General features: G+C 53.5%; 3 protein-coding genes across 4 annotated transcripts in view; 2 read left to right on the forward strand and 1 right to left on the reverse strand.

Annotated features, from left to right (window-relative positions):
• The window catches only part of RECQL5 (RecQ like helicase 5), a 46,194-nt gene that overhangs the window by 6,165 nt on the left and 20,747 nt on the right, over positions 1-19,282 (reverse strand). The gene's annotated exons all lie outside the window — the stretch shown is intronic.
• SMIM5 (small integral membrane protein 5) lies at positions 8,081-8,770 on the forward strand. The gene is made up of 2 exons (XM_008051344.1): positions 8,081-8,207; positions 8,661-8,770. Exons 1-2 carry the CDS (start codon positions 8,081-8,083, stop codon positions 8,768-8,770), a joined length of 237 nt encoding a protein of 78 aa, XP_008049535.1.
• On the forward strand, positions 15,515-15,694 carry SMIM6 (small integral membrane protein 6). Its single transcript, XM_021709266.1, has one exon. It carries the CDS (start codon positions 15,515-15,517, stop codon positions 15,692-15,694), a length of 180 nt encoding a protein of 59 aa, XP_021564941.1.

Genomic DNA, 19,282 nt, shown 5'->3' on the forward strand with positions numbered 1-19,282 from the left:
AGTTGGAGTCTCACTCTGTCGTCCAGGCTAGAGGACAGTGGTACGCTCCCGGCCACCGCAGCCTCAACCTTCTGGGCTCCGGCGATCCTTCTGCCTCCGCCTTCCAAGTAGCGGGAAATACAGGCATGTGCCACCACGCCCAGCTAATTTTATTTTATTTTATTTATTGTAGAGATGAGGTCTCGCCAAGCTGCCCAGGCTGGTCTTGAACCCGTGAGCTCAGGCAATCCTCTCACCTTGGTCTCCCAAACTGCTGGGATTATAGGTGGGATCCACTGCGCCCGGCCACATTATATATCATCCTTCACCCTTTGCTGGGGTGGGCAGGGGAGGGGAAGGACCAGACGACAGGGCCCTACCATGGCCTCAGTACTCTGCTCTGTTTCCGTTCCTTGTGTGTCCTGATGAGCCTCTGTCCAGGCTCAGTGAACCTGGCCTGAGACTGGGGTCTGCACACTGCATAAGCCCAAGAAAGACAAGGCAGGCAGGCAGTGCTGAGAGCTGGTGTCACACACACTCAGGGTGAAGATGTGTATCCAGGGATGCAGCCCCATCCAGAGTCTTCCTCTCATCTTCCACCGCTTGAGCCCATGGCAGCCTTCTGGGGATGACCGGCCCTTGCCTCCCGCTGGCCCATGAGGCTCTGTCTCGTCTCGATCCCAAGACGGGGGTGGCTGTCGAGTCTCGGGTCAGGTACAGAGGCCCAGGAGGGGCCATAGCTCTATTGGAGTCCTTACAAACGGCCATTCCTGCCACCAGGAATGCGGCACAGGGAGAGGAGATGCTGCGGCAGAGGCAGGGTTGTCTAGGGTGCCACAGCTCAGGGACAAGAACAGCTGGTGCCAACTGTTCTAACCAGAAGTCCTCTCAATGTGAGAACTGCTGGGGCTGAGGGACCCTTGGAGGGACTGCAACAACCAAGGCGCAGGTTCAAGGAACGAAGGCTGACTGTGACCGCCCCCCACCCAGGAAGCGGGGCCTGCACTGCTTTCCTTTAGCTGAGTGCAGAGTGCAGCTCTGAAGTCCACCTGAACGGCTTGAAGCAGGTGGACACCAGAGGGCGCTCCTCTCACCGTTCCTGTTTGCTGAAAAGAGTAACAAATGTTCCACCCGTTGGAGTCTGTGTGTCTGCACCGTGGCCGCCTGTCCAGCCTCTGGCACGCAAGTGGTATAGCCACACGGCTGGCTTCCTCCCCCATGCCCTTCCGAGCCCTGACTCACTGGGGTTTTGTGCTCAGATTCAAAGAGCTCCATTGACAGCGGGGATGGGGTTGGTTTCTCTCCCCGAAGCTTGGTCCGCTGGGTGGCACAACTAGTCAAATGTCAAAGGGTCCAGCCATTCCTGGAACCGCTTCCTGACAGCCAGGCCAGGAGTGCGGAGACAGCCCCAGCAGAAGTCCTTCTCACAAGAAACACGAGGCACTTCATTCACCAGGCAAACAGGCCATTCCCAGGTCCCGGGATCCCCGAGTTCTTCCTCAAGATGCCTTCGATGCTGAGCTGCTGAAGGGCCTACCCGGAGCTGGCTGCAAAGCCTCCTACTCAGCACCCCCACTGTTTACGGTCTTTCCTGGGAGAGGCCAGAGGGCGGGAGCAGCCAGGGAGTGGCCAGAATGGGATGACCAGGGGACACAGGCCAAAAGACCCTCCGAGGGGGGTGGTGGGGAGCCCAAGGGCTGGAAGAGCTGCAGGACTCCCTCCCCTCTACAAGCTCAGGTGGAACCTCCTGGGTCCTCTCTGCCAGGGAAGCAGAGCACACGCCTCCTCTTTCATCAGTTCCCAGGCCAGGCCCAGCCCAGGCCCAGCCCAGACCCAGCCCAGAGCACGGAAGGGAGGGGGAAGAGGAGAGGAAGAGGAGGAGGAAGGAGGAGAGGGGGAGCTTGCCCAACCCAAACAGCCAGTCCTCTGGGGCAGGGGTAAGGCTTCGGGGCTTGAAGTTGAAGTTCCCATCAAGGGCTCCCCCTTGCGACAGTAATCTGACACTCAGATCTCCAGGACGACCAACAGAAAGGCTGAAGCAGAGACAGCAGCTGGCTGTCAGAGGAGCTCGGCTAGGAGAGGCGCCCAGGGGAGTGGCAGGTCAGGAAGAGGCGTCCACGGAGGAAGCACAGGACAGGCACGCAGAGCTCTGCGCCGGGGCACTCCTGCTCGGTCCCCAACACCTGGACTCCAGGTGAGTGCGGCTGGCCACAGACGACGGGGAACAGGAAGGGAGGGAGCAGCCAGGGTCTCCTGCCCCAAGGGTGAAGGGCCACAAGCTACTGTGAACACGGAGAGCAGGAGAGCAGGACCTCGGGAGACGCACGGGGACACTTCCCCACAGGGGAGTCAGACAGCCTCCTGCACACACCTGCACTCTCCCTCCTGCTGGAACTCTGCTCAGCCTGCCTCCCCCAGCATGCTGTGCAGGCAGAGGGGCCAGGAGCGCCTGCTTACTCTGCAAGTTAGTTGAAGCCTTTTCTATCGAGGGGGCTTAGGAGAGGGATTTGGCTGTCCTGACTGGGCAGAGAACTGCGGCCTGCCTGCTGAGCCTCCCTTTTTCCCAGGATTAGGGAAGAGCCCTCCCTGTCCCCTCGCTCCCAGTTGAGGTCAGTGCAGGGTCTGCCCAGCCAGCTCATAGGACTCGCGGCAGCTCTGCTCTTCTGTGTCCCGGACAAGTAGCAGCTGCCATCTCTTTGGAGGGCTTGCCCCCTACTCCTAGGAGTTCTCAGCTCAGGGCTAAGGCTCAGGGCAGGTACGTCTCCTTGGGCCCATTGAGATCCCTGTGAGCTCCCAAATCTCCCTCTGGCAACAAATACTGAACCAGGAACACAGATGCTGGACTCAAAACCCCAGGGTGGGTTGAGAAAAGGTGACCACAGAAATTAGGCTGGGGAGGGATCGGCCTGGCATTCGGGACCACTGCTGCACCACTGTGACATTCTTGGGTTCTCTGAGGCACACTGAGGGCAACCCTCCTGGGCAGAACCCCGTGCACCGAAGCTGCCTGTTCCTCCCGCCTCCCTGTCCTCAAGCCAGGGTTAAAGCCCCTGCCAGCCTCCCCCCAGATGTTTTCCTCAAAGCAAACAAGCTGGTGTCTAGTAAGAAAGAAAAACAATGATCCAGAGAAAAGTGGAAAAAAGGATCGGTCCAAGCGTCCTTGGCTCAGCAGAGGCTGTGAGCTTTGGCTAGGGTTGGTGGCTGTGGAGAAAACTCCTGTGGTGTTGGGAGGTGGGGAGCAGGAGGAAGGGACCGAAAGTACCTTAGGCGGCAGGCCAGGCCAGGTGGGGGGCCACAGTGGTGAGCATATGACCCCAACTCTGCTGGTTCTCACCCATGAGACACATAGGCAGGCAGGCAGGGGTCCATGTCCTGCATCCACAGGACACAGATGGATGGGGTCCCTCCAACCTAGTCCCTGAGCCAGGCAGAAGGGGAGCAACCAGCTTCTGTGGCTGCAGAAAGGAGCTACTCCTGTTTCTAACAATCGCCAGCAGCAGGAAGTGCCTCTCCTGTCCTGGGAGGCAGGAGGAGGGCCTGCTAAGTGCTCCGAGCACCACCGTCTACTCCACGTGGAAGCCAGGACAGAAAGGGGAGTCATCCAAAGGCTTGGCACAGCACACAGAGGGCACCCCCGCCCGGCTGCTCAAGCTCAAGTACAGGACTCCACAGATGGCCCACAGCTGTTGGCTATGCCACCTTCTAGCTGGTCCTCAAAGAAAATAATGCCCAGCAGGGTGAGGTGGCTGGAACCCACCACGGCAAAACACCAGGGCAGAGCAGGCAGACCTTGGAGGCCCTGCACCATCAGCACACTGCGTTTATCAGCCTTCAACACACCACCTGCTGCCCGCTCTCTTCCACATGGGACTCCTGGTATTGGAGTATCAACTCTGTGAGGAGGAAGCAGGAAGCGTCAGTGCCCAGTGGCAGCTGTCTGGCTTGCAGGATGCCCGACTTGCCATCGCAAGGCTCTGTGTGCCAGGAGATGTCACACCAAGGCAAGTCCGCCCATCCCTCCAGCTCTGCCAGCCTTCTCTGCCCTGCGTGTTTTCCTCCGCTGGCTGCCACTCCAACCAGGCACACCCTCTGAAGGCTCTGGGAAGGGCTGTCCAGGCAGCCTTGGCAGCAGGAGGGCCCGGTGGCAGCCAGGCTGCTCACCCTATTGGGGCCAAGGGAAGCCACCACTTGCTCTCAGTTGGAGTTGAAAAGGCTCCAAATGAGGCACAGCTGAACATGGGCTTGGGAAGGACTCTGGCTTCCTTGGTTCCCAGGTGGGAAGTAGTTTTAGAAGGAGTTTGGTGAACCTGAGATAGAAAGACTGGAAAAATACAGGATCACTGGTAGCCCAACTGGGCTTCCCTGCCTTCCTCCTTCCAAACCTGGGAAGGGAAAGGGGACGAGAGGTGGCTCGGAGCTCCCATTTTCCCCAGGCCACAGCTGGGAACTTAGGGCGCCCTTCAGAGCAATGGCTGGGGCACATGTCACATGGTCACCTGACGGCTGCTGGTTATATTGGGCACCAGGCAACAGGCACTCCCTTGGCCTCGCTTTAAATAGCCCACTGGGAAAATTGCCTGGGGACCTGCTGGAATGTGCCTCCTCCTCTTTAGAGAACAAGACCCCTCAGCACCCCAACCCGAAATCTCTCTGCTCAGTCACAGGCTTTAGCTTGAACTGACAAAATGTATCAACTGCAAAGCAAAGAGAGTTCCTCTTCAGCTCTCTGCAGGCAGAACAACTGTGTGCAATGGCCCTACTTCTGTCCACAGTGCGACAGGATCCTGTAAGCAGCCCTGGGTGAGACCCCAGGGCTGGGTGAGGCTGGCCACGCCTGGCTGGTGATTTCAGCTCCCAGTGAGCTCCCTGGGTGCAAAGCTATGACACCATCTACATCCATGGCCTGCTACTGGTATGGACTGACACCTTTCCCAGTGCGGGGCCAGGGTCCACTGGGCAAGTCCTCTGACTTCACAACCCCTGGTGGAGGCTGGCCAAAGCTTCTGAACAACAAAACCACTTTTCCTACACAATTAATTCAGCCTCAGCCTGCGCCCTCCTCCCTGCTCTGGCGCTCCAAATCGGCCTGACCCGGGGCTTCCACTCCACTTTTCCTCACTCACAAGGAGCTGTTGCTGCTGTGTCTGGGCGTGGCACACAAGTGGAAAGCTCTCCCTGCCCTCCTGAGTCCTGGCCGCTTCCTCGTTTAAGGAGTGTCTGTGTTGGGCTACATTAGGCTACGTGGGCACAGTGCCAATCAGGCTGCAAAAGCCAGACCAAGTATAGACAGAGAGAGAGGGAAGAAAAAGCAGCCCAGCTTCTAAACCATGCAAACTGTCCCCCAAGGACATTGTTGGCACAGGCATCCCTCTAAGAATGAGACCACCTGGAAAACTGGGGACTGAGGATGGGAGAGTTCTGCGAACAAGAGGGGGGACCACCATCCTTATGCGAGCCTGCTCTACCTGGCCAGAGCGAGGGTCTCATTCGGTATGACCAGAGGGGACAATCTTATGCTCAGGATAGCAGGGCACACAAGCTATGTCCCTTTGTTGACAAGCAATACAGACAGTCTCAAAAATCCTGATGACCTTGGCCTGGTGGTGATAGGCTGACAAAAGTGAATCCAGACTCTCAAGGGTTGGGGAAGTTGAGCACAGCCAGGTGGCTCCTATGGGGCTCCTGTGCTGAGCCCACTACCTGGCTGGTGCCCTCAGTGGGGCTGTACCTGGCTAACCAGGAAGAGTGCTAGGTGGGCCCTGTCCTGCTGTGTGTCCTCAGAGAATTAATCTACTTTCTTGGGCCTCAGTTTCCCCATATGTAAAAGGAAGGAGCAGAAGTGGATGACCTGTGGCATTCCTGGACTCTATGCCTCTCAGTACATTTAAAAATGGGGGTCCTCATCACCTCTGCAGGCATGTGCTGCCTTGCGGGTGAGGCATCAGAAGCAGAGAGGATCTAAATCAGGATACTTCCCATTCTGACAGGAAACCATCTTATTTTCCATGGAGCCATCGTCTGCCTGCCAACTGTCACTTACAAAGAGAGCTCCTTATCTCCAGCTTTCCCAAACATCCTAGGAATGAAGAACAGATGAAACACCCGAAAGGTACTGGGGTGTTTGCTGACAGTGCACAGGTTGGGCGGACAGCCTCCAAAGCCAGCGAGACCCAAAGCTGCCTCAACTCTCCTGGCACTGGTCGGACTCCACACAGAGGGCCATTCTTGTGTGCTGGGCACCTCCCTATGCTTGTCTGCCATGTGCTGCCAGACGGTCAGTCCCCCAACAGCTATGAAAGATGGGCACCTCACTCCACACCAGAGAGATGGAAGCACCCTGTCCATGTCACAAGAGAAGAAAGGGGAGGCAGCACTCAAGCCCAGGGTGATCAATGTTCTACACAAGGCAGATGAAAAAACCAGAGAAGTTCCTTGTAGAAGAGGAAATTCAGAAGGTACACACCAGCTGCCATCTAGTTCCTGAGGGACTGGCAGAAGAGGGGTGGCAAGTCCCTAAGTGATCACAAGTGGGACTAACTGGAGGTTAACAGGGTGTCTGACCTTCTGCAACGGGGCAGGCAGGGAGCTCCTCACTATCAGACATGCTTCTGCAAAGGTCACCAGGAGGGCAGCAGGCCAAGTGCACAGCAGAGGGCTCCATTAGATGACCTTCAGGATGGTTCTAAATCAGCTAGGCTGAGGCAGCAGCACCGAGAGTGACTGGCCTCACCAGCCGCAGCCATCTCAGGGAGAGCCAATTGAGACCAGGAACGAGGTGGCAACAATTACAGCCAAATGTCTGGCACAAGCCCCTGGCCACCTGTTCCCTCACACTCCCTGGATTAGAGCAACTGCCTTGGTGAACTGGTTCGGGCTGGGCTGCACAAGGCTGTCCTTGGTCTCTCTCCAAAGAGGCACTGCCTCCCTTGTGATCACAGGAGAGACAGAAGGGGAAGGTGGCTCCCAGGAACAGATCACACTCACAGACTCGGCCTGGAGTTGCGCCTTGGGCCGTGTGAGCACCCCTAGATAGGAGGAGGCTCTCCTGGGCCAGGGGTGGGAGCAGAGAGGACTCTCCTGGTCAGGCCAGAGAAACAGGTCAGAGCCAGCAGGGGAAGAGCTGGCTAAACCAGCCCTGGGACTCCTGATAACCATCCTGCCAGACAGGACCCCTGGCAAAACCTGGAAGGACACAGTACAGCCTCTTCCTCCTCACAGAGAACAACATAAGAGTAAAGAAATTGGGCTGGGCCGGGGGTGGTTGCTCATACCTATAATCCCAGCGCTTCAGGAGGATCACTTGAGGCCAGGAGTTCAAGACCAGCCTGGGCAATATAGCAAGACTCCGTTTCCACAAAAAAATATTAGCTGGGCATGGCGGCACATGCCTCTAGTCCCGGGTACTTGGGAAGTTGAGGCTGAAGGATCACTTGAGCCCAGGAGATCCAGGTTGTAGTGAGCCATGATTGCATCATTGCACTCCAGCCTGGGCAACAGAGCAAGACCACATTTCTTTTAAAAAAAGAAAAAAAAATTGCCCTGGCAGGAAAGGTAGGTACCCTGGGGGACAGTTTTCACCTATGGCTGGCCTTGGCCAGAAGCCCCCATGAACCTGCTCTTGGTCCTTTTTGCCCCCTTTCTGCCTGATCCTTTCTGCCCCCACATGGGATGAAAGGTTGGAATCCTAAAGCCAGTCTTCCCACGCTGAGGGGACACAGAGGGCCAGGAGGGAAGCTAGGTGGGTAGAAGGCACCCTGGCAAAACCTAGGAGTGGTGTCCCGAGACAAAGGGATATGAAGTCACTCCACCTTGTGGTCAGAAACCTTGGTGTGGCTGGCAGCCCCTGAAGCAGGCTCTCAGTCTCCCTCTTATCACTGACTTCCCTCGCCCAAACAGTGCCAGTTAGATGGGGGCTGAGGGCCACCGCTGAGTGGAAGCCACGAGGGTGCAAGGCATGAGACCTGACAAACTCGTTCTGCGGTTGTGGGTGGCTGCGAGGGTGGAATCTCCGGTGCGGCGAAGTGTGGAGCCAGCCGGGGACTCCAGGTGTTCTCTCTGCCCTGGCACAGCCTGGAGGGATCCCGGCAGGAGCCAGTACAGCATGGCAGGCGCCAACTTCGTGCAGGAGATGCAGTCTGTGGGTGAAAAGCTGCTGCTCAAGCTGCAGAGGCTGCCCCAGGCCGAGCCCGTGGAGCTTGTGGCCTTCTCAGTCATCCTCCTTTTCACAGGTCAGTAGGGGCAATCCAGTTCTCCTCAGCACACCATGGTTCTCCCTGGCAGCAGGGAGAGATGACACCATGGTGCTAGCTGGCAGAGGTGACAGGTATCCCTCAGGTCAAGGAGGAAAAGCAGCTGCCCTTGGGGAAAGCCAAGGGATTTCCCTGTATCCTCTGACATGTTGCTTGGGTGTGGGCAGTCTGGGAAGTGGGCCCAGCGGCACCCCCCAATGCCAACCCAGGGTTGAAGGGAGCCAGGCTTGGGTGGTGGAGGAGGAGACACAACCGGAAGGAGGCAGGCCCTGATGGCCAGTGTGGAGACTGCCAATACCTCTCGCTAGCCTCTCGCGTCTCTCTGACCACTAGGCTAGGCCTAGCATTCCTCCTGGGGGCTCTCTGGAAGGAGGGTGGGCGTCCTTGCTGTCCCACACTGCTGAATGCCCTGTGCTCTCTCCTGCCCTCCAGCCACTGTTCTGCTGCTGCTGCTGATAGCTTGCAGCTGCTGCTGCACTCACTGCTGCTGCCCTGAGCACAGAGGCAGGAAGGTCCAAGTGCAGCCGGTGACTCCACCATGAGGGCTGGCGAGGAGACTGCCAAAGTCATGACACGGGCTATCGGCCTGGCCCCGCAGCACTTGCCCCTCAAGACCAGGCTCCCCTGGCCCCAGGTCTGGCACTGCCCAGGTACCTGGACACTGACACCTGGAGCATTATCAAGGAAAAAACGGCTGGTGCAGATGCAAAACCATCTGCCAGCGGACACTGGGTGCCAAGGAGTCGTTGACGGTTTCAAAGACTGAGTAGATCACCTGGGATTCTTTGCCTACCTGCACTTTTTAATAAAACAAGGAAGTAGGGGGTCCCGACACCTCAATGGAGAACAGACTCACCTGTGGGGAGCTGGCCCTTGGGGCTCTTGCTGATCCATGCCAAAGAGGAGCAAGCCGATCACAGGAGTTTTGTGCAATAGCTACCGCATGCGAGCTCCCCACCAGAGCAGAAATATGTCAGTATGCCAGTTCAGTATTTGTCTGTTTCCAAGGAAAAGCTTTCTGGTTTATGTGTTTCTGTGGTGTTTCTCTTTGACATTGGGCTGGGCTCTGTGCATTGGGAAGGCGGTATGGCAGAATTCCAGAGACGTGGCCAGTACCTGTCCTCTCCAGGTCTCTGCTCTCCCTGTGCCCACAAAAGCTGAAAAACCATGGAGAGGAGTGCCACACAGACAGAAATGCCACAGAACCAGTGGAGGGACACCATGCAATTCCTGTCACGCATTAGCTGCTAACAAGCTCTGGCTGCCATGTACCTGGGTTGCAGCATGACAGAGGCTGTTTGCCACAGCAGGTGGCTCAGAAACACCACTTAACATTTTCTCCTGCCAGAAGCTTCGGCCTGCACATCCCACACTAGCAGGCTCAGGCCAGCGGGTCTTTCAAAACTTCAGAGAAAGGCCCCAGGACCCTCTGCAACCTGCATCCCGATCTCTCGTCCCTTCCCCCAACTTGTGTGCTGTCTGGCTTCACAATCTCTCCCTGCCATTTACCAGCTGTGTGACTCAACCTCCCCAAGCCACCTCTCCTTTAGTGAAGGGGGCTAATCCTTGTACTGCTTGCTGGGGTTTGCTGTGAGGGTAAACCAAAGTGACCTATGTCTAGCTCATAGCACAGTGCTGGCACAGCCTAAGAACTCCACAAATATGAATTGTCACGATCTGCCCTCCAAACACAGGCCCAACTCACAGCAATGGGGACTCATTTTAAAGAATGGTCCTGCTGAGATGTAACACCCTTTCTCCCTCCCTTCAGTTTACTTTCCAGGTAGAGCTGCAAACCCAGGAGTGAGGGGAGGGGAGGTACAAGGCTCCAATGGGACCAGGACAGAGCACCCTGCAGCACCTCCCCACAAGTTCCCTAGAGTCATAAAGAGGTCTATGTTTTCACGTGTCCTTGGCCTGCACAGCCCATATTCTGGCACCTGAGAACAGGGCCCTGGCTACCCAGAAAACAGGACACAGGGAGGGGATAACAGCCCGTCATCAACTCCTGCCATCTCCAGCTGGCAGTTCAGGCCACACTGGTAGGGGCAGGCAGGACAGAAGCTCTCACCGGCCAACTTCACTTCCTAGTGTCCATGGACTTGTCTGACAGGTTTGGGCTGAAGACCCAGAGAAGATGTGTTTCCATAAAAAAGAAAGAAAAGAAATGAAAGAATCTGCCTGTTTTCCCCTCCAGAGCATGGGATCCAGAATAACAACAACGATGGTGATGATGAAGTGGCTAAAATTTCTTGAGGGCTTATAGATGCTCGGCCATCGTAATCAGCATTTTGATGCAGAAAAATTCATTTAATCACCACAGTACTTCAATGCCATACATACCATTATTACCCCCATCTTAGAGATGAGGAAATTGAGCCTTGCAATGCTAGGTCATTTGTCTAAGTTCAGCCAGCTGAAAAGTGGCACAGCCAGCCTGAGTCCAGCCTGTCTGGCTCCAGAGCCCCTCCTCACCACACCCAGGGCTTAGAGGCCCAGCACTTGGCCTCCTGGTTGTAGGACAGATAAAGCTCTACATCCCAAACACCCATGCCCCACACTCTGTCTCAGAATAACCTCCATGGGAGTGGGTGGAACCCAACAGGTAAGAGCTGGGGTGGGGCCCAACAAGATGTCCCTCCCAGAAGAAAAACACAGGGGAGGTGGAGGGACAGGAAACCCTGCATTCTTCACGCCGAGTACCAATGGCTGCAGGGTCCCTGGAAGCCCTCTGTTCAGGAGATGCTCCAGCAGTGAAGCAGCTCAGTTCCCAGATGGCTTTCTCTTAAGTCAGTTTTCATCAGCATCAAGAACGGCCCTCCTCAAGGGTGGCTACAGCTGAGACTCTGCTAGAAGAGACTCTGCTTCCCCACCCCAGCTGCTGAGAGGTGTGGATCACAGACAGCCCTGGGCATAGAAGGTTAACTGGTTGGCTCATGAGCACCTTCCTGTTCCATGCCAGATGATCCACAACTGCTGAGTCCACACAGGATGCAGTCCCTGCCCTTAGAGGACTCGCTCCTCCCCACTCTGAGCAAACTGGCACACACTGAGCCCAGCTGCCGGGCCAAGTCACTTGTGGGCTTCAATCCCACTCAGGTTAACAAACCAGATCTTCTCTAGCCCAAACACGCAGTTCCTCATGCAGGTTTCTTCTATGGAAGACAGGCATGGAGAAACAGGAACAATTGCCTCACTACAGGAAAGGATGAACAGAGACTCTGCAAACAGACCAGGTTATGCCAGAAGATGGGTGGGGAATGGGAAGGGGTGGCCAACAGGCTTAGGTCTAGAGATTATCTGACTGACCCTGGCAAGCACCTCTCTGTTCCCACTGTCATGTTATCCTGGACCAAGCCACCACCAATGCCTGCCTGGCCAGGGTATTAAGTGGTCTCCACAACCACCAGCGTCTTCATGACCCCCAGCCATGGCCTCTGCTTCAGTGACCACACAGACGTCTGCCCCCAGTTCCTCAAAGGGCTTTGCTCTGCACTGAAGATCTGTGTTCTACTGTCTGTATATTAGGCCTTATTAAAAACTACAATAAAGCCACTGATGCAATAACTTGGCAGAAAACATACAAAACAATTTTCTCCCAAATCTGTTTTCTCAAATATTAACATTTTAAAGCAATCTATAATAAAAGTCTTCATAACGACACATTTGGTTCTGTGTAATACAAATTCCAGATCATAAAACACTGAAGACAAATTAATTTTATCCTAAAAAAAAAAGGTTTCGCTGGGCATAGTGGCTCAAGCCTGCAATCCTAGCATTTTGGGAGGCCAAGGCAAGGATTGCCTGAGTCCAGGGGTTCGAGACGAGCCTGGGCAACTTGGTGAGATCTCATCTCTACAATAAATCAAAATATTAGCTGCGTATGGGGGTGTGCACCTGTAGTTCCAGCTACTTGGAAGGCTGAGGCAGAAGGATCAATTGAGCCCAGCAGGTCCAGGATGCTAGGGCCATGAGTGTGCCATTGTACTCTAGCCTGGGCGACAGAGTGAGGCTCCAACTCAAAAAAAAAAAGTTTTCTCATTCTCCTTGGAACCTGTTCTCTATCATGGAACACTGTCCCCTAATTCTGACTCTCACAAAATCTTCACGTCTTAACTTTTTTTTTTGAGTTGGAGTCTCACTCTGTCGCCGAGACTGGAGTGCAGTGGCCGATTCCGGCCACCGCAGCCTCGACCTGCTGGGCTCCGGCGATCCTTCCACCTCAGACTTCCAGGTAGCCGGAATTACAGGCATGCGCTACCACGCCAGTTGATTTTTTGATTTATTGTAGAGATGAGGTCTCGCTGCCCAGGTGGGTCTCGAACCCGCGGGCTCAGGCAATTCACTCACCTCAGCCTCCCAAAGGCGCGGGATTACAGGCTGAGCCACTGAGCCCGGCTTCATGTCTTAACTTAAACATCACTTCCTTAGGAAGAAATCTACCTAGCCCCCAGACCAGGTTATGCCACCTGTACCCACAGCAGCCTCTACCTCCCTCACCATATCATTCTCTTCATAGTGATTATCCAACCAGGAGAATTATCCAACCAGTGCAACAGTTCATTGAAAAAGCCAGTTAGGCTGGGCTTGTTCAGTCCTGTCATCCCAGCACTTTGGGAGGCCGGGGTAAGTGGATTGCCTGAGCCCAAGAGTTCGGGACCAGCCCAGGAACTTGGCAAGACCTCGTCTCTACAATAAAATAAAAAAATAGCCAGGCGTGGTAGTGCGCATCTGTAGTTCCGGTTACTCGGAAGGCTGAGGTAGAAGGATCGCTGAAGTCCAGAAGGTTGACGCTGGGGTGGCTGTGAGCATGCATGCCCCTGCATTCCAGCCTGGGCAAAGGAGTTAGACTCCAACTCAAAAACAAAACAAAACAAAAATCAAAAAAGCCAGTTAAAGCAACTTTTGTGTAGATGATGCCCAAGTTCTTTACACAACTCATTTCATTATTTTTGACAACTCATTTTAAATTGAAACATATACATGCACATTCCTTGGCCAGTCTTTCTGTTACAGATCCCAGGGTCTTTTCTCTGAGTATAAGCTTGCTGACCAGAGTTCCCAAATTGTCTATTTGAAATTTCGGTTTCTTTAAAGCAGAACAAGAACTTAAAGACACCTGCAAAAGAATCTGAGTGTGAAAGTCATCTGGATTTTTACAAAGTGTCCCCAATGTTTAGTTATTGTATCTGCATTTTTTTCAACAGGGATATGATTTGAGTGATTACAAAGTCATCCCAAAGTGGTCAATGGAAATTTACAGAAATAATAACTTTCTCCACTCACCCTGAGTATAGCGTAGAGCTTCAGAGCTCAGACTGTACACCATGGGGTTCAAACCCCAACTTGGTTACTTATTAGCCGATGATTTTGGGTAAGTTATTTAACTTCTCTGTGCCTGTTCCTCATATGTAAAACTGGGATTTCGGATATTACTGTTGCTTCATTTGTTCGTGTGATGTTAAATTTAATTATGTAATTACAACAACAAGTACAACTGCCATAAACAGGTTTGGGAGCAAACAACTGACTCCTGATAAGCATCTGACTTAACTGATGTGGCAGAAGGACTAGGGTGTACTAAGGACCAGCCCATTGCTGAGTGTTCAGCATGCCATGGGCGTTAGTCAGTATGTTTTACACAGGGAAATGGAAAGCATCAGGTAAGTGGGGTTAATTAAGACCATGCTAGTTAAGAATGACTTTACTGAACTTGTTCACCACCTGTCATCCAACCTTGGTTACCCTGGGGAGGCTTAAACCACCACGATGCCCTGGCATCACCAGAGACTGATGCTAGAGGTACTAGGTTGGCCTAGGCATTTCTAAAAGCTCCCAGATCTTAACAAGCAGGGTGGAGCAACTAAGGGCTAAAAGGGAGGCTCTCAGAGGGCAGGGTCTGCTGCTGCGATCTCACAACTGGACATGCAGTGCCTAGCACAGTTCCTGGCCACAGCAGGCCTTTGCATTCTACTGTGTAAGGGAGCAAGTGGTAGCCACCGGGTTTGACACACCAGGGCACAGGCTTTATTCACTCTTCCTAGCTTCATTGTCACACCAGTGGGCAGGGACCAAACACACAAAGCAGCGTGTCCAAGAGGCAGACAAAGGCACCAAGGGAGAAGTCAGGCCTCGACGGTGATAAACACTTCCACCCAGAAACTGGTTCCAGGAGGTGCCAGCCAAGCTGCAGTTAATCATTCACCCCACACCAAGGGATACGATGCCTATCTGACTGTCCCAGCCACCAGGCTTTCCGAGTCCTGGGCAGTCCTCTCAGATGGTAGATCTTCTAGACAGGAGAGCCATGGCCCAGCCACAGGTGAGGTGGATGGGTGGCTGGGGGCACAGGTCCCCAATCCAATCTCTTCCTCCACACCGCCCCTCGTCTGATTCTCTCAGGAAGGACTCATTAACAGTGTGCCCTGAGCTTCCCCCAAAATGATGTCACAAAAAGGCAGAACATAGCTGGGGGAAGTGTGAAGGGTAGAAAGGGAACGGTGGTTGCTAGGCAACTGGCCCTAGCCCACCTTTGTTTGCTTTGGTGACAGCAATGAAGGTCTGATCAGGCACTGCGAATGCCTTTTCCTCCCAACAGTTGCTTCTTTGAGTCAGAGTTCAGCTCTGGTCACCTGGAGGGCTCTTGGCTCAGCTGAAGGACTGATTTGACCTCATAGGACTCAGGACTGTTAGCAGAATTAGGTAATGGTTCCTTCCTTTTTCACCTGGGTGGCCCTCGTCTGGCTACAGGTTTGCAGCTTGCCAACATAAGCTCCATTTCTAGCTTAGTTAGCCTTGTTTTCAGTGGCCTCCAAGGAAGTTTATATCGAGGACTCAGCTGGAATCAGCCCCTCCCTGGCTCCTATACTGATCTCTCAAAATGCCTCCCAAATGTTTGGCAGGAAAAATAGGGAGGCTCTACAGTGGTACTTTTCAGATTCCAGCAAGTAGGTCTTAGGGAGAGAAAGTGCTTACTCACACCGGGGCAATCAGGAAAGAAGGACGGGAGGATTGAGAGGTAGCCTCCAGGAGAATCCAAGGCCCCCTCTCTTTGCACTGGTCCTTGCTCCTGTATCTATAGGGAAGGGAACCCCATCTGTTGCTTGTTGGAGTCATCAAACCCAACCACTTCCGAACCCTTCTGTGTGCAGCGGTTACAGAGGTGGACCAGCTGTTCACTGAGACTGCTACAGAGGCTGAAGGTGGGAAGCAGAGCGTAGTTCCTGGGACTGGACCCTGGAGAGTCCCCTACACTTAGGACCTCCGTTCCTCTCTTCCAGATTCCCATGGACAAACAGACACTAATGAAGACATTTTGGAATGAAGACTTCTGGCAGAACCCTTGGGATCAGGGGGCCCTGGTGGTGATTGTGCTATTCAACTGCACAGTCCTGTTTCTCATCTTCTTTGCCATTGTGTTTGGTTTATTCACTTCTACAGAGGACATCCAGTGTGAAGAGAAATGACCTGTCTGCCTGGGGCCCAAGATGGCAGCAGGGGAGGCAAGTTGCCTTTCTTTCCTCATACCAGCAGTCCCCTCTGGCTCCTGCTATATTCTTTTCCCACCAGGAAAGAGTCCAGTCAAATACTGGAACTGGCTTCAGGGCTGGTCAGACTAGCAAAATGGAGAAACTGCTCTGAGACCACTGCCAGTCATCAGAACCCTGAAAGCACCTGGGGAGGACTCTGCTGCCTCACAGGAGCAATAGCTAACAAGGGTCCCTAACAGGCTCACAGGCTCAGCCAGCAACTTCACAAATCCTTGACAGAGAAGGACACAAAACAACCAAATGAAGTAAAAATTCCTTTTCAAATCTGTTATCTGTGGGAGCTCATTTTCTATCTAGACACAGCCACCAGAACACACTTCCCTAGCAAAAAAGGCCCCATGGGGCCCTGCACATCTCCTCGGCCATCCTGCCCTGTCCTGCCCCACCCCTGGGCTCTTGGAATGTCTCTCACTTCTTGAATATGTTGTGTTTGCTCCTCCCACAGGGCCTCTGCGCATGCTATTCTTGTTGACAGGGAGGCTCTCTCTCACATGTCACTCCTTCACCTAGTTAGTGCATCCTCATCCTTCAGGTCTCAGTCTAAACCTGAGTGCCTCAGGTAAATCTTCCCTGACCCTCTTGGATTGGGGTTAGGGCCACCTGCTATAAACTCTCAAAACACCAGCCCCTACCCCACCCCATTTAACAAGACTTACGTGTTTTTTGGTTTTTTGGTTTTTGAGTTAGAGTCTCACTCTGTCGCCCAGGCTAGAGTGCAACAGCACGATCATGGCTTACTACAGCTTCCAGGTGATCCTTCCACCTCAGCCTTCCAAGTAGTTGGAACTATAGGTATGCACTACCACTCCCGGCTAATTTTTTGATTCACTGTAGAGACAAGGTCTTGCCAAGTTGCCCAGGTTGGTCTCGAAGCCCTGAGCTCAGACAATCCTCTTGCCTTGGCCTCCCAAAGTGCTGGAATTACAGGCTTGAGCCACCATGCCCAGTCAACTTACGTGTTTTTAATGTGACTATCTGTGCCTGTCGTCCCCACTAAATGAAGCACCACAGACCAGGGAATGGCTCTCTTTTTGCTCACTATTGACTGGCACAGAGTTGGTATCAATCAATATTTGTTGGCTGAACAAATGAATGAACGAACAAACAAATGGATAAACAGGAATATGTTGGATTTACCCAGCCCAGAAATCCCAGGAGACACTAGAGCCCAATTCAATCCAGGCCTAAACACAAAGCTTCTCTCAAGCCGAAGGTTGCTTCAAATCCAATAACTAAAAGACACTAAAAGATAAAAGCCCTGTCATGAATAATCAAACACTGCTTTTCAAGGCTGTAGCCTAGACAAAGGAGCTATATGCAGAAAAGAGAGGAAACAGGCTGCTGCCCCAACCTGGTCTCATTCGTTCCTAACCTTAGTGTCTTTTCTGTTGGCCCCACCACCACGTGCTCCAGACCCTACAGGAAGCCCACAGCTTCCTTAGTAGAAATGTCCCCACCTCTGCTGAATCCAGCCCACTGACTCTGTCCCTTGCTGTCAGGTTCCCACTCTAAGGGATTGCTGGTGTAACAGCTGCTTCAACCTCAACCTTTAACCAGAACTATTCTTAGAAAAGGAGCAAATATCTAGTAGAGAAGGGGCTTTTTATTCATGCTGTACACCGCTTACAAAATAAAGAGACATTTTCATTTAAAGAGCATCGGCCAATACAGAAACACCAGCGTGTTTATTCCAGCCTGGGGCCTGGAATCCAGAACCTCACAGGTGAAAAAGTGATAGGAGGAATGAGGCTGTACATGGGCAGCAGGAGGCCGGCACCTGGGCTCCTTGTCCATAGATGTTTGGACCCCACCCCACAGCCGGCCCACAAATGCACTAAGAAGTCCCAACTCCCTGGAACAAGACAGGAGAAATAAAGGCAGAGGGCCTATCTGCTTGCCTGGCAGGCCAAGCAGCCTCTGAGAACACAACAGAGCTCACTCTCCAGAGCCTCAGACTCAGCCCCTCAGTTTCTTCAGCAGAGGGGACTCTGACAATTAGCACTGGGCACTTTCACTCCACAGAAACGAGAGCTCTGCTCAGGGAGCCCAAGAAAGCGGGATTGAGCAACTCCCTGTATTAGTGCTTGAAAGGGTTCTGGTGGCAATGGCCGTAGGCAAGGTGGTCCCAGCGCTGCAGCCCATCACTTCTGCTGGGTGTGGTCATGCCACAGAGGCCAAAGTAGATAAGGCCATTTGGAGAAGAAAACAGCTTCAGTCCAGGATCCACTGACTCACTGGTGAACAGTGGGCAGTGGGAAATAAAACACATGGCCCAGCCGGTCTGGTGGCTCAGCCTGTAATCCCGCGCCTTTGGGAGGCTGAGGTGAGTGGATTGCCTGAGCCCGCGGGTTCGAGACCCGCGTGGGCAGCGAGACCTCATCTCTACAATAAATCAAAAAATCAGCCGGGCATGGTAGCGCATGCCTGTAATTCTGGCTACTTGGAAGGCTGAGGTGGAAGGATCGCCGGAGCCCAGCAGGTCAAGGCTGCGGTGGCCGGGAGCGGCCACTGTACTCCAGTCTGGGCGACAGAGTGAGACTCCAACTCAAAAAAAAAAAACAAAAAAACACATGGCCCAGAGGAGAGACTCCCTGGTTTCCGCACCGGTACCATGTATCTGGCACCATGCTTCAAGACTCCAGTCTTGCAAAAACCAAGATAGCCCAGGTGTGTGGAAATAAAGACAGAGGCCCTGGGAAGGGCTTATCTGCTTGCCTGGCAGGCCAAGCAGCCTCTAAAAATCAGGAGACGTGAGCTTAGTGGTTTGTATCTACCATGAGCTTTGTCACTATGACCTCCCTGGATCTCGATTTACTCATCTCTAAGTCTGAAGCAATCACTTCTGCCTCATCTCCTCACAGAATCGATCCCTGAGACCATGAAATCAGATGAATCTAAGAGCTTTTTAGAGCAAAGTGTAAAGAATCCCCCCTGGTGTCCCTCACCTGGGCACTCACCGTTCTACATGCCCAGCCACATCCTGACTATCATTGAGCAGCCATCAGGCTCTTTCTGTGGCCCCCACCCCATTGTCTGCAGATACAGATAAAATAGACAAGTTGGTTCAAAGTATATGAACCTCACAGACATAAGCTGGGTCACATGCTCCTGTTTGGGTCCATAGTGCCCATGGCTCGGAGCTGGTCACATTACTTGGGACTGAATTGCTTGTGAAGCCAGCCATCCCAGAGGGGGTTGGAGTGGGGAGATGAATGACCACCCCAAACCCCTATTCTGCCAGAGTTACTGAAGCTTCCAGAAGAGAAGAGGAAGGTCCACCCAAAATAATGGCATTTGTAGGTGGTGGTCCCTGTCTTCCGACAGTTGGTTAACTAGTAGGCATTGTGAGAGGAGATTGTCTTACCAACACTTTGCTCCAAATACAAAAAAGTCACTTACCCCGCCGGGCTCGGTGGCTCAGCCTGTAATCCCGCGCCTCGGGAGGCCGAGGTGAGTGAAATGCCTGAGCCCGCGGGGTCAAGACCCGCCTGGGCAACTTGGCAA

Source organism: Carlito syrichta, unplaced genomic scaffold, assembly GCF_000164805.1.
Source record: "Carlito syrichta isolate Samal-C Ts95f unplaced genomic scaffold, Tarsius_syrichta-2.0.1 Scaffold170021, whole genome shotgun sequence".
Classification (NCBI taxonomy): domain Eukaryota; kingdom Metazoa; phylum Chordata; class Mammalia; order Primates; family Tarsiidae; genus Carlito; species Carlito syrichta.

Coding starts and splice junctions, on each gene's coding strand:
- SMIM5 (XM_008051344.1), top strand. CDS start 8,081: ATGGCAGGCGCCAACTTCGTGCAGGAGATGCAGTCTGTGGGTGAAAAG. Junction 8,208..8,660: donor AGTCATCCTCCTTTTCACAG/GTCAGTAGGGGC, acceptor CCTGCCCTCCAG/CCACTGTTCTGCTGCTGCTG.
- SMIM6 (XM_021709266.1), top strand. CDS start 15,515: ATGGACAAACAGACACTAATGAAGACATTTTGGAATGAAGACTTCTGG.